Source organism: Hydra vulgaris, chromosome 13 (assembly GCF_038396675.1).
Source record: "Hydra vulgaris chromosome 13, alternate assembly HydraT2T_AEP".
NCBI classification, from domain to species: Eukaryota; Metazoa; Cnidaria; class Hydrozoa; order Anthoathecata; family Hydridae; genus Hydra; species Hydra vulgaris.
Window position 1 is genome coordinate 42,512,501 of NC_088932.1, and position 15,927 is coordinate 42,528,427.

Consider the following 15,927-nt stretch of genomic DNA (forward strand, 5'->3'; position numbering starts at 1 on the left):
AAAGACACTGAAATGTTTTTAAACATTTTAAATTATATCAATATCTTTATGGCATTATTTAGTAGTTTAAGACTAATATAGTCATTGACATTATGAGGTAGACAGGTGGAATTATTTAAACTTCCCATCCTTTTCAGCCTTTCATCCAAGGATTTGAAAAAAGTAAAAAAGGAAGACAAATTCTAAATGCAAAATAGGTAAAGAAAATTTCAACAAAATAATTTTAAATGTAGTTAATTTTTTTTTGTAACCAATGCTTATATTCTCCAAATCTAAATCAGATATGTTGTAAGTACAACCTGGTATTGTTGTGGGTGTAGAAATTAGGCATATAACTTCAGAATTGAGCACCCAGCACTCGTCATTTCTTATTGGCCAAAAGAAGTTTTTACCTGGTCCATGTGGATGCATGAATCTGACTTTTATATCAAGGTCACTTACATCTTCAGCAATCCTTACCCACCAAAATCCGTCATAAAAACATGCAATATAATCCATTTTTTTTATGTTAAATGAAATCTCTTTATTATGTTTGCTTGTTTGAATGATATCAAATGTTTCAGTGCATTTATCAATACTTGTTTTTTTATAACTTATAGTGTTTGAAGCAATTGGAATAAAGTGATGATACATCCTTGTGCCAGAAACTGTTCTTCCACCTAAATATCTTTCTAATTGAACTCTTGTTTGGTCGATTTCATCTTTTGAAAAAAATTTAAAATAAATACCATTTATCTTGGCTTTACAAAAGGAATACATTAAATTAACATCTAAAATCTGCCCAGTAGTTATTTGTTTAAGACTTCCTTGACATACTACTCTATTAACAGTCCCACCAATACCACCACAGGGGGGATTTCCATGACAGGTAGCAAAAAATACCCATTCAGCACTTAAATCAAAGTCTTTACTGAGATGACAAAGATTGATAAAGTTTTTAAAATTTTTAAATTGTGCTGCCCAACCATCGGAAAAGTATTTCACACTTGAAACATCAGGTAGATATATCTAGTTATATCTTCCTGAGTCTTGTGTCATGATCAACATCTTCTGAAAGGTAACAAAAAGATTTATGTTTGAGAAGTTTTTCCTCTATAAAATAAAGTACAATTGTAAAGAGTGACATTGACTTTTGCTCCAGTGATAACTTTGAACCTCATCCTGAACAGCATATTGATAATTTTCAGCAAAATCTCCTAAAATTAAGCATTTGTTTTGGTTAAGACTTTTCTTTACAGTTTTTCAAGTATCTACTTTGTGTTTTTCCAATATATGAATGAGTGGTAAGGTTGTCAATGCTGTCGCATAATAAATCATTGAATTCATCTAGTGGCAAAGACTAATAATAGTGATGTAAGATTGGTACTCTGCCATTGCTTGAATGCTATATCTTCTTCGAGCTCATGGTCCATTAACTCTTGTACTAAAAAAGTTCTTAATGCTTCAATACCAGGGCATTGGTTACATTGATGCAACATACATTCTGCATTTTCAAGAGAACAAACAATCAATGCCATGAAATCTTTGTAACTTTTATTCCACTTAATGGCATCAATAAGAAGTTTTGTATTTTGGTGATGTATACATACACATACATTGTGAGTACCTGACACATTAGTTGTAATGCACCATTTAGGCTTAAGCATACAAAACTTTGACAAACTGACTTTGATATTAGGGTAGTTTTTCAAACACAACATGTAATTTATTAAGATTGAGTAGCAAGAATCTTTTTTGAACATACTGGTTTTTCTTAAGACTTACGAAATCTTTTTTTCCTGGCATCATTCTTGAAAATTCATCACTTTGATAAAAGTTAATCACTAAATTAACTTTTTCTTGTGAAAGTGGGTTTCCAGTTTTTTTTTTGGGCAATGATAGAATTCCATGCTCATTTTAAACTTTTCTTGCAATTCGAACAAGATACTCAGACACTTAGCTTGATATATTTGTATGTGTCCATGATTTTGGTGCGAGTGTTAACATTTGCACTTTATGGCAATAAGAGTCAGTCTCAGAAATTATTTTTTTTATTTCATACATTAAAATCATGGTCATTGTTAATGTTGTTGTTTGAAATTGGGCTTTTTATTTCTGTTGTTAAAGAAGTTTCTTTAATATTATTTGCTAATGAGACCATTTTTGCAACTCTGTCAATAGTGTTCTCAATCTTTTGTTTTGCTACAGGCAATTTGCTGTGTGTTGAAAGACTTTTTAGTTTGACTGGTGAAATTCCAAGCAATTCTATAGTAGTATCTAGCTTAATTTTTTTCTCACTTTTTGATTCCCATTCTTTTTGTGAATTTAAATCTTCATCAGTTTCTACTGCTTTTTTGTAACATTTACCACAACATTTCCAACCTGGGGTTACATTAACATTATTTTCTTGCAAAAACTTTGCCAAGTCTAGGGAAATCTTTATATTACCTAAGAAACAAATTTAGTTTTAAGTTTTTTAAATAACTAAAAATAAAAAAATTGTTATAAATAGTAAATTCTATTTCTATTAATTTTCGTATCAATTCTGTTGTAATTAATGTTAGATTACCTTTTATAGCAATTTTTTTACTTTTCTTGTGTGTTCCAAAAGGATTGCAACACTTTGTAATTTTTTTCTCAAAATATTTCCCATAGAACTGCTTATGATAACAGCATATAATTTTTATTGAACAATATTTTTCCCTTAAATTTGCTCACCATTTTATTTCTTTTTGTTTTTCACAAGGAAGATCTTTGATTTGAACAAAAACTTGTTTTCTAGAAAATCCAGTTTTGCGGCAAAGACTTTTTTCAATGTCACACTTCTCCATATTGAATATGTTTATTATTTATACTTTTACCTGCCAAAAAAAATATAAAAACAATAAAATTCACATTCTTTAAGAAAATACAAACAAGTATACACAGTGTTATAAAATGGGTTCTAACCTTGACTTTCTGACCCGAGAAAACCCTTTTGTGGAATAATAGCCCACACTATGGGGATTACTTGGATATAAGTATTAAATCAGATTACAACGTCCTGGCAAGTTATTGACAGGGCCGTACCGAATGACAAAGATGTTGGGGGGGGGGGGGGTGAAAATGAAAAAAACAAATTTTACCGACAAGATTTTTTTTTTTTTTAGAAGCCAAATTTCAGTTTTAACAGACATAAACCATAATTTTCGAGTTTTCCGTCAAAAACCGACAGAATATAGTACAAAATATAGGTTATTCCAATAAATATGAACTAGGGAAACAAAAAGACATATTCTGAGAGTTTATCGTGTATCTAAAATGAAAATTATGCTTTAAAATAAATATTCTAATACAAGAAAAAATCATTCTAAAATGGCTCTTTTCACAAGCAATGTTTACTATTAAAGTCCACAAGGCAGCATTGCAACTTTTTACTGTATTCAGGATGATGGTTAGGTCGCTTGTACCTTTGCCAATGCACTTGAAAGTTGTGATGCATTGCCTCTGTTGCTTGTTCTGAGTAAAGTCCGAGAGCTTGGCCGTGTTTGTCAATGAAATCTTTCACATGAAAAAATACAGCATGAACCTTGGGTGTCACAGAAACATTTTGCAGTGCCACATAAGCCACTCTAAAAGCTTCAATTTTTTGTAAATAACTTGGATCAAGAACGCATCCAAAACAGGCAGACACTACTGCATTGAATTTTCGAAATACATCAACTAATGGTATTGCAGCTTAGCATGAGTGTTTCTCGACAATAGATTGAAGAAGATCAATATTTTTTAGCAGCTTCCTGCACTCATTTCCTGCAAAATGCCCTCCATGATAAGGCTGTTGTTTAATGTGCAGTGAATCAGTCCAAAGAGTTCCTTGAGGGAAAACTTTTAGTAGGGCAGCAAAGAGATGATTGAAAACACCAATAAGGAGATGCAACTCCATTGGCGGTATGAAGTCCAAAACTAATGTGCCACCAGCAAGATCAAATACAGGAGAATGAACAACATTCATGTAATCACGAGCTCTTTTGATGTTTGATCCTGCTGCATTGAAAAGTGAGACATTCTGATCAAGAGATTGGAAAGTTCTTAATTTTCCTTGATTTAAAAGGTCCTTTGCACTTGACTCACACCAGGTGCAGGGGTGTGCACTTGAGTGTGCTTGGAGACCACAAATTATATTTGCCAGTTTTAGGTCACAGGACAAAACAAAATCTTGGTCTCTCATATTGATCAATTCGAAAATTTGAGACACATTTGAGTAGTTTTCTTGCAGGTCCTCAGAAACAGCAATAATAAGTTGCCGCTTAACTCCAGTGTCCTTGAAAAACTTGTTTGTGCAATTGAGTTTTGCTGGGGGAGTGTTAGGTTCACGATTTAATTCAATAATTCCAAGACTTACTTTCAGGAATCCTCCCCCACCGTCAATTCCAACTTTCACAATATGATTGTTTGATGTGCTTCTCATAGAAATGAGTTCATTTTTAAGCTCTTTGAAGTCCTTGCAATGAATGACAGTCCTTCCACATCCAGCATGATCTTTAATCAATGAACTCGTGAAATGGTGAGAAAGCTGCTTACTAACTGCATCAAATTTTACAGCATAGTTTTTCTCAACAATATGTTGTGAAGTTGACTGATTAATTGTAGCAGCTAGTCTCTTGATGCCATTGTTTGAAAGCCCTGTGTTTGCCTGAACTTGAACAAGTTCTTTTATACTAATTGATGGGTTTGGAGGAAATAGTTTTCTAGCTGATGAGGAACCTAAAATAAATGCAGATATTGTTTAATTTCGAAATTTCTAAAATATCTTTTCATGAAAGTTAAACTTTTACCTAGCATTGTTGGAAGCATTCTTCCACCTTGTGGTTGACTCAATCGAACAGTGCCATGTGGAGAAGAATCCTTACTTGAAACAACAAGAGCAGCAACTCGTTCAGATGCAACAGGATCCTTGGTTGCAACAGCAACAAGGTTATTTTGCAAAGTGCCCTTTGTGCAATGATGAGGTAATCCTCTTCCAATAATTGAAAAACAGTCAGAGCATCGTTTTTGGACAGTTGAAGATGGAGTATTTTGTGCTGAGCTCTGCAAAAGCTGAGTTTTCTGTTGACCGTTATTTCTCAGTTTTCCAACAGAACAAATCAAACAGTCACATTGTGTGTCTCTAGTTTGAGGTCGAATTTTTATAGTCTCAAAATTGTAAAGTGATGGGAGATTGATGTGTTCTCCAGAATCCTTTCTTCTTAAACAAGAACGACACTTTTCACAAATTCCAAGTGAAACTTTGTCATTACTAAAATCGATCCTCTCATTGAGTATTGTTTGGCATTTTTCTTTTAGGAAAGGTGTCAGTTCCCTCTGACATTTACTGAAGCAAAGAAAACAGACAGTTTTCCTGCAGTCTTGGTGGTTTTTTGCTGTATTCGGCATTTTTTTGTAAAATTAGATGTGCGCAGTTTTGCTCTCGTGAATAAAGTAAATAAATCATGCCTTTTCCCGAAATTTTTATTTTCCCGAAATTTTCCCGAAATTCAAAAACTGTCTTATTTTCACAGTTAAAAATAATTTTTATGAAAAGTTAAACAAAAACAGAAGAATAAAAAAATATTGTATTTGTTTGGTAATAAAGGAAGCTTATCTTCTTGATATCTTTTAATTTTTCAACTTTTTTTTATGTTTTCATAAAACATTATGCTCTTTATGCTACAGTATGTTTGATTGCTTGAATTTAAAATTATATCTTACTGTAAAAATGCAAAACAAGCTGCCATTTCGAATGTGTGTGTAATCAATAAATTCAGAAAATTTAAACATCAATAACTTGCCAGGACGTTGTAATCTGATTTTAATACTTATATCCAAGTGATCCCCATAGTGTGGGCTATCATTCCACAAAAGGGTTTTCTCGGGTCAGAAAGTCAAGGTTAGAACCCATTTTATAACACTGTGTATAACCTTTAAAAAGAACAAAACAAAACTTATGCCTGTTTTTGATATAATAGGATGTAAGCATTCACCAATTTGAAATAATGAAAATAAATTGTTTCTCAAACTTAAACTAAAAAAAATATGTTGTTAATTTTTATTTTAATAATTTTTTATTATTAATTCATTTAATGTAAAAAAAAAAAAAAAAAAATCAAGGAGATAAGGGGGGCAGAGTTAGTCAGAGTCCCCCTGGCCCTCCCTTGGCATATGAAAATGTCCTAAAATAGTCACTAAATAACACTATTTGGTGTTTTAATTAAATGTTTTAAAAAATATTTCAATTGCTTTTGTTATAAAATTTAAATTTTTCTAAATAGATACCATTTTTAAATACAAATTTTGATCAAGTATTAGAGAGGCAATTGATGAATCGAATTTTTTTCAGTAGACCTAAGATGAAATAATGATATACAATTAAACTTTTTACTCGGAATTTTGTGCCACATTCTTCATTTTACCTCCAAAAATCATTATTTTACAAGTCAATAATTTGGAACAAAATTGGATAAACAAGGCATTTCCTGAGACAATCAAGTCTTAAGGGTGCTATTTTTGGATTCCTTGAATAAAAATCTATTGGGGTACCAAATTTAAGAAATTTTCCCAAGCCATTGTAAAGATACAAAATGTCAAAGTTGCTTTGTCATCGCTTCAGATAATTACTAAATTGATGATTCAGCATTATTTCAACTGACCGTATCTCTGGAACCCATGTGTATTTTTAATTAAAATTTTTGCAGATGTTATTTTTTTAATATGGACTGCAAGTGAGGTAAAAATGAACAAATTCTGAGATGTAAGGGTGTCGAAAATGTTTTTTTTGTGGATGATTTCATATGGATTTACCCTTCTGACATCCCTTGAATGTGTTCTATATAATAAAATAATACTGTATTTAAAAATTTTTTGGATAAAAAATTATTTTGGGGGTGCCACAAGGCCCTTAAACATCAAACAGGTCCCTAATATTATCAAAAAACAGTTTTTCAAAAGTATGTCATGTTGGGTCAAAAGAAGCGAAGTTACATAAAAACTTCAAAAATAATCATCATTTTATAAAAAAACAAAACTAAAATCGAAATTTTTTGTTTAATTGCCAATTTTTCGTTTTTAGTTAAAAAATGTTTTTTTCTGTTAACTAAAATAATAATTTTTTTATAAAATGATGATTATTTTTGAAGTTTTTATATAATTTTGCTTCTTTTGAGACCCATCACGGTATACTTTCGAAAAACTTAAAAGTTTTTTTTGACACTATTAGGGACCTGTTTGATGTTTAAGGGTCTTGTGGCACCCCTAAAAATAATTTTTATTCAAAAAATTTTTAAATCCAGTATTATTTTATTATATAGAACACATTTAGGGGGTGTCAGCAGACATTTTCAAAAAAAGTTGTTTTTAGCACCACCCTAATATATATATTAGAATACTTAAAAAGCTGCAAGTTGTATGCGTCAGGAAAACATAAAGATGGGAGAGAGTTCCAATGGGTTGAAGTACAGGAAAAAAAAACTAGACAAAAAAAAGTTTTTAGAGTATGCAGATGTAGACACAGTAAAAAGGATGTAACTTTGCTGAATGATGAGTATTCCATACAGGGACAAACAAAAGTAGAGGTAGAGAATAGAATCAGGAGTAAGATAATGGCAAGCACGATAAGAAGATAAGAGAAGCAGATGCTAACTTTGCAATACATTGTGTATATGGTTTCCATGAGAGGTCAGTAGAAAACAAGAATCCAAGTAGGGGTAAAGAAGAAGGGTCAGTGAGAAAGTTGCCATTAGTTATTATAAAAATGTCGACAGTATTGTGATAGTTGTTTGCAGTAAATAACTGAGTTAAATGAAAGTTAAAATTCACAAGCTATTGCAAGCTCCAATCTGTTACAAAAGTGATATCAGATTCAAGATTCACTGCCTGTTCTTAGCGATCGAAAAAAAGTTATTTGTCAAGACAGGAGTATAAAGTTAAGTCGTCTGTAAATAGTGCCAATTTAGAAGTAAGGTTGTCAGGATGGTCATTAATTTAGATTAGAAACAAAATAGGACCAAGGGTAGAACCTTGAGGTACCCCAGAAATTACTGGAAATGAAAAATAGTGTTGGCCTTAAAGAACGAGTTTAAAAAAAGTTTGATAATCTCAAAAAACTTTCCCAAATGTATCATATGAAGCAAGCTTATGTAAAAGACAAGCATACCAAACTTTATTGAAAGCTTTAGATATCTCAAGAGTAATAGTCCTAGCCTTGCTGCCTCCATCTAATGCATGATAGAATCCTTCACTCACAGTTAGCAAGTCAGTTGTAGAATGAGAACATTAAAAACCGTATTTTTTGTCAGACAGATATTTGACAGAAGTTAAAATGTTAGAAATTTGTTGATCAAAGACTAAATGACCTTGCAAAATATAAAGAGAAGATGGTCAGTTATGCGATAATTAGAGGGTCAGAATGTTCTCCAGAGTCTTTCAAAATCGAATACACGGATGCTATATTCTGGCAGATAGGAAAACAAGATTTAGTCAAGCACTTATTAAATGGTTTAGAGAGAATTAAAGAGAGTTCTGGAGAACACTTTTGTAAGACTATGACAGGAATGTTGTCTGGACCACAAGCCATAGAAGAGTTTTAATAAAGATAAAGTGTTAAAAGTTATGGGAATAATGTAGCTTATCATTAGACAGCACCTTTTTACATTGGTTTCTTGCAATAATAAAATGATGCTTATTCTCAAGAGAGTTGTTTTTTTGAATAGTTTGAAAAAAATGATTATGATTAGATATAGTAACTGCACAAGAAATTGAAAACCAAGGAGTCGAATGAGGCTTAACCTGAAACTAATGAAAAGGAATAAAAACTTCCATACCTGCCTGGATCTAGGAGGGTTACATAGGAGGTGCATTTATTAGCTGAGTAAGAAAAGACATTAACCCAGGGACCGTCACAAAAAAGAATCCCAACTTTAGAGTAGTAAATAGTAGTGATAGAGTGATGGTAGCTATGGCGATGGTAGTGATTAGTGGGTGAGTTAGGTCAAAGACAAGAAGCAAATCAAGTAGTGAAGGTAGATGATTAGTGTTGTCTGGAAAACAAGTCACAAAGTTAACTATCTGAGTAAGAGATTGAGAAATGCAGAAGTTGTTGGCTTTAATGTCAGCAGGGTTAGTGGTGTTAGAGCCAAGCCCTTTTGTGTGATGAGCATTAAAGTCACCAATCACAACAGTTTAATTAAGAGATAAAGAGAGGGTAAAGGAGGGGGGAAGAGAAAGAGGTAAGAATGAATTTTGGCAGAGAAGTAAGAAGAATGGGCATAGGCAATTTTATGAGAACTTGCATCTAAAAAAATGCAAGCTTTAGAAAAAGAAGAACGATAAATAATGAGAAAGATGATAATGTTTCTATGTGCTAAAGGATGAATTGATGCATATATAAACGCCCAAGCCAAGTTTGTGACTTTCAGGGACTTTTCAAATCAAAGGAAGTAGCCATTAATGCTAAGATCTAAAGAAGGAACAGACAAATTTAAATTAGTCTCACAAAAAGCAAGTCTGGTGAATTTTGCTAGAGGTAAGATTCAACTGATGAAAAGTTACTTCAAAGACCACAAGTATTTGTGAAAGATATATTGAAACAGTTTGGTGATGGTGATGATTTTTTATGTTTAGGTTTTTTGGACAAGATTTAAGTTCAAGAGAACTTAACTCATTCATAGATTAAGAAATGAGCTGTGCATTTTTCTTTTTCATTTTTCTGTGAGTCTTAGTCCTGCTAATTAACCACAAGTTGTAACTTAAGGCTCTTTTTGTTGCCTTCATAATGCACACCAAAAGCACTAACAGGGGCAATATCCATGGGCAATATAGCACTGTTAATACTGTTAACAATCTAACCCTAGCTTGTGTTCATTTTTGTCTTGTTCTCATTTAGATGGTTCTGACCATGCAATGATCTCTATAAATCTCTTATCTCGTAATTCTTCTTCAAACTCAACCTATCATTGCACTACTTACAACTACCCTAAAACTGACTGGGATTCTTTTTGTGATTTTCTTTGTGATGGTCCTTAGGTGGTTGTCTTTTCTCTCTCAGCTGATAGATGTGTCTGCTACGTAGCCTCCAGGATCCAGGCAGGAATTAAAGCTATTATTGCTTCTTGTCTGTTTTACGTCAAGTCTCATTCTACTCCATGGTTTTCACCTTCTTGTGCAGCTGCTATATTTAATCATAATCATTTTTTAAATTTTTTTCAAAAGTAAAAAGTTTTTGATAATAAATGCCTATTTATTATTGCAAGAAAGTGGTGTAAAAAGGTGCTGCCTGATGCTAAACTCCATTATTCCCAGTTCTTTAAATCTTGTATTTTATCTCAGAAGTTAGGTTCTAGAGACATTTTGAAAAATCTTCAACAGCATCATTAACAAAGGTAAGTCTAACATTCCACCTCAAATTCTTGGGACTAATTTTTTTACCTCTACCAAGGATAAGACAGAACTGTTTGTAAAGAACTTTTCTACTAATTTAACTCTTGAATCTTATGGCCATACTCTTCCTTTGGTTTCAGTTAAACAGGTTAATCCTTTACCCACTACCCACTACCTTACATTTAAATTAGCTCTATTTTCTGACGACTCAACTTTATACTCCTGTCTTGACAAAAAGTCTTTTATTTTTGATTGGTTAGAACAGACAGCCTTGAATCTTAAATCTGATTTTGTAACAGATCAGGACTTGTTGTGGCCTGTGAATTTTAGCTCTAACAAAACTCAGTTATTTACTGCAAACAACTATTGCCTATATTCCTATATTGATGAATGACAACCCTCTCACTGAGTCTTCTCCTTTACGTCTTCTTGGTTTATTGTCCACTACTTTGTAAATCATTATTAAATAGATTAGAAAGAACATTTCCACAATTCTGTGGAAAAGTTCTTTCTAATCTATTTAATAAGTGCTTGACTAAATCTTGTTTTCCTGCCTGCTGGAAAATGGCATCTGCAGTTCCAATTTTTAAAAATTCTGGATATCATTTTGACCCCTCAAACTATTCTCCGATCAGTCTTCTTTCTGTTATTAGCAAGGTTTTTGAGTTTTTGATCAACGAATTTCTAACATCCCATGTTGAGTCAAATAGCTTCCTGTCTGACATATAATACGGTTTTTGATCCTCTTGCTCTTCAGCTGACTTGCTTACTGCTGTGACTTAAAGATTTTATGGTGCATTAGATGGAGGCAGCAAGGCTAAAGCTATTTCTCTTGACATATCTAGAACTTTTGACTAAGTTTGGCATGATGATCTTCTCCACAGGCTTGTTTTTATGTTATTTTTGGAAAAGTTTTGGAGATAATAGAATTATTTCTTTCTATCCACTTCATTAAAGTCATCCTTGAAGGCCAACACTCTGATTTCAAGTGTATCTCAAGGTTCTATCCTTGTTCCTGCTTTGTTTTTTATCTACATTAATGATCTTCCTCACAACCTTACATCTAAATTGGCTCTATTTTCTGACGACTCAACTTTATACTCCTGTCTTGACAAAAAGTATTTTATTTTTGATTGCTTAGAACAGACAGCCTTGAATCTTGAATCTGATTTTGTAATAGATCAGGACTTGCAGTGGCCTGTGAATTTTAGCTCTAACAAAACTCAATTATTTATTGCAAACAACTATTGCCTATATTCCTATATCGATGAATGACAACCCTCTCACTGAGTCTTCTCCTTTACGTCTTCTTGGATTATTGTTCACTACTGACCACTCATGGAAACCATATATACAATCGATTGCAAAGTTAACATCTATTAAGGTTGTTTCTTTTTATTGCGCTCACTACATCTTACTCCTGATTCTTATCTATCTTTATCTATTTTATCTATCTTTTATTTTAATTATCTCTATCTTTACAAACCTCTTTTTTGCTCTTGTATGTAATACTCTTGTCATAGAAAGTAGAAGAAAAAGAAAAGTAGTGAAAGTAAAAGAAGAGAAAGTAAGAAAAAGAAAAAATTAACTGTGATAATATAAAACGTAGCCTTGATATAAATCCTAAATATCCAAGGCTAGGTTGTAGACCTGATAGACTGTGTACTGATAAAGACATAATGATTGAAGAACAATGATTGACATAATGATACAAGAAATTTGCATGATAAAGGTTTTTGTATATATATATATATATATATATATATATATATATATATATATATATATATATATGTGTGTGTATATATATATATATATATGTATATATATATATATATATATATATATATGTATATATATATACAGTATCGGACAAAACGAGTGCAACCAAATAATGCTAATTTAGTTTCTTTATATAAAAGTGCTGCATTTTTTCAATTTAGAGAAATAACTGTGTAACTGTTTAGAGACAAAGTTCTTCAAGTTTTATTCATCACAAAGTTCATTATTTGTACACGAAAATTAATAAATTAATCAAAAGTATTAAAAAAAGTTGATTTCCTTCTGGACAAAACAAGTGCAACTCAACAAAATGTTGACCAAGATGTATTTCGCTATCAATATTTCGTGGCGAATCCTTTGTTGTCGATTAAGCCTTGCATCTTCGAGGCATAGATTCGATCAGGTGATAAAGAAACTTTGTGGAATCGCTGTCCAGGCCTTTTGGATTTGTTCAAACAGTTAATCCTTATTACGAACACCTTCACGATTAATTCTGCGGTTGGCGATCTCCCACAGGTTCTTGATAGGGTTGAGATCCGGAGATTGAGGTGGCCAATCCATCACCACTAGGTGGTTGTCTTGAAACTACTGCTTGACTACTTTTGCAGTGTGTTTCGGATCGTTGTATTGCTGAAAAACCCATTTTATTGGCATATTCCATTCAGCATGAGGTAACATAACATCTTTCAGGATATTTTTGTACATGAAACGGTCCATTATTCCATCGTTTCAATGTATTGGACCTAGACCGTTAGCAGAAAAACACCCCCAGACCATTACATTTCCTCCACCATGCTTCACGGTCTTATGGCAGTAATGTAAATCGAGGCGTTTTCCGGCCGGTCGACGTACACGGCAAATGCCATTGCTCCCAATGATGTTGAACTTCTATTTATCACTGAACAGGACAGTTCGCCATTTCTGCACATTCCAGTCAATATGAGATGTAGAAAACAGGAGTCTTTTCTTCTGGTTTTTTAGTAAAATCAGCGGTTTCTTTGCAGGGCGTCGAGAAAACAATCCGGCTTCAACAGCACGTCGTCTGATTGTTCGGTCCGATACAGGCAGCTCTAATTGCTTTTGTATCTCGACTGATGATATCCAGGGATCCTTCTTGACGGATCTGACTATCATAGAATCCTCTCTAGAAGTAGTGGAACGTGGTCTTCCACCTTTGTTATCTGCTGGCAACTTCCCCGTATAACGATATTTGGAACATAGTCTTGATACGGTCCATTTTTTCACGCGATATTTATCACAAATACTTTTTTGTGACATTCCACTTACGTAATCGCCAATAATTTTCTTTCTTAGTTCCAATCCTAGACTGTCGGGAGCCATTTTTGCAAAATGGCTCCCGACAGTCTAGGATTGGAGCGACTTGAAGTCATAAAAATAATAAAAATAAATAATCACGCTTCTCAAGGCTAACCGTGTTACATTTACCTTGTGATGATACAATAATGCTCTGTGGAACACAACGTCTCGGTTGGATGTGGACTGTATTGATGTAATGAAACACTTGTTGTATTTCACTTCTTGTATTGATGTTCTTCGATAAAACACTTTGATAAAACTCACTTCGATAAACTGTCTTGATAATACTGACTGATTGACTTCCATATACTGACGGATTTACATGTTGATTTACATGTCTCTTATATAGTAAAATGAACCTGTGTGAACCTGTTCTGGAAGATTCTAAATGCCTCTTTTTGATGCTTCTGGAAGCTTCTTGATGCGTCTGGATGCTTCTGAATGTTTCTGGATGCTACTGGATGCTACTGGGTGCTTCCAGATGCTTCTTCTGGAAACTTCTGGAAGCTTCTTCATGCTTCTAGAAACTTCTGGAAACCCCCGGATACTTCCTTTAATTATTAAAAAACTTCTGTGACGTTGACACGGACCAGACTTAAGAAAATGAAACAAACCAAAAAAGTTGCACTTGTTTTGTCCGCTGCATAATGGCACTTGTCAACGAAATTCTGCCTGTGTGCTGTCACCTGTCAGCTGATTGCTCATGCTATGGCATGCTATGACTCCAGACTCCTGAACTGTTTGCTGTGGTAGTATAGTTCGTTTCGTTTTTAAGACATGTAAAATTAGGAACACTTTTTAGCACTGTTCGATGTTGGTTGCAAATGTTTTGTCCAACACTGTATATATATATCTTTTATTCTTCAATATTTTCTTTATTAGAAAGTGCATAAAAAGTGATGAATTTTTATGTTTTACTGAGTTGCTCAAGCATTTATGTACAAAATATGTGAAACTCCCACTTTTTTTGTTTGTTTGAATAACATCGTTTGGTGCACTTGTTGTTATGTTTTCTTTAAAGTCAAATGTTCTGCGAAATTTACTCTAATAAAATACTTTTTAAAATTTAAACTAAACAAGTTAAAAAGTGTGGAATAAAATATATCCAAAATCTTCTTGGCCAATCAGTTCCTTCGATATTTGACATTTTACTTGATTTATTTTTGTTGTCTACTTCCATGTGCATACAACTACCATAATGCAATGCATTGAAATGGAAAGGCAAATTGACTTTAAAAAATAATTTAAGTGCGGTAGTTGTATAGCATATATAATTTCAAATGTTTTCTACAAAATAAAGTGCTCAATGTTTTAAAAGAACAGAGCAATAAATGAGAAAAATTACTTATCAAACCTTTTTTCATTTTACACAGTGTTTTATCAATTAAGACTCACCAGAAATCCTTTCTAATTTTTATATATTTTTTAAATTTTACTAACACTATTTTCTATAGATATTTACCAGCATTATTTACTCAAATAGCATTTCATGGTGATCAGGGTTTTAACTCACTACTTATTAACGTGGCGCAAGTTAAAAAAAATCTAGCGCGGTTCGTAAATAAACAACTGAGAATCTAAAATTCATTTAAAAATAAATTCAATGTAATATTTAGAGAATTTTGGTTGGAATTTTCAAAATTTAGATTACAGTTATGGAATATTGGAGTTTATTTTCTAAAATAAACTAAACAAGTTTTATAATACACATTACCATAAAAATTGGAAATAAAAATTGGAAATAAATCACAAAAAGCTAATTTTAAAAGTTATTAAGGGAGGAACGTTCCGCCTAAAGTTGAGTGCACTGCTAAGTACATTACGTGATGTAGCTATTTCCGACAGTATCATCTAATGTATTATTTATAATGTACTTTTTAAAATTAACCTTTATTTAGTTAATTATTGTTTATTTATATTTCAAAATATAGAATTAAAAAAAACTTTTTTTAGCATACTTCGCCGTTTGAAAGAAAACTTTGAAGCTGAGAAAATCATTATGAAAGACGTAGAAGGTTGGGAGCCTGGTAAAAATATATACTACACTGACAAATGGGTGAGACCACGTCCAGAACAGCTTATAAAATTGTAGCTTTTGTTTAAATTTGAAAAATTGCTTTATAGAAATGGTTTTATTATATTTCCTTTAAAGATAAATTATGCTTGTTACTTTTACTTGATTTCAGTCCAAAACTTAAAGTCCGAAACCAAAAATACTCATATCACGTGACTCTTGACCTAATTCTTGACACTTTTTCGTTGTTGACAAAATTTTTATCTCAATAAATTCTAAAGCATTTTATCGAATGATCTCCAAGTTTTGAATAATATTTTGCAGAATGCTAATCTCTTTTCTCAATACTAATACGATAGGATAAAGTGGCAAAACCTCCATCCCCATTTGAGCAATTGTTTCTAAAAAACATTTTAATAAATAATCGTATCTTTCGAAATTTATTT

General features: G+C 32.4%; 1 protein-coding gene across 1 annotated transcript in view; it reads left to right on the forward strand.

The window, feature by feature from the left end:
- Nucleotides 1-15,594, forward strand: part of LOC136089196 (NADH dehydrogenase [ubiquinone] 1 alpha subcomplex subunit 13-like) — a 26,056-nt gene extending 10,462 nt beyond the window's left edge. Inside the window, exon 3 of the mRNA XM_065814916.1 lies at nt 15,421-15,594. Within this exon, the coding sequence (XP_065670988.1) occupies nt 15,421-15,559 (139 nt within the window). The 3' untranslated portion in view covers nt 15,560-15,594. The remainder of the gene's footprint in view (nt 1-15,420) is intronic.
- The last annotated feature ends 333 nt before the right edge of the window (nt 15,595-15,927 follow it).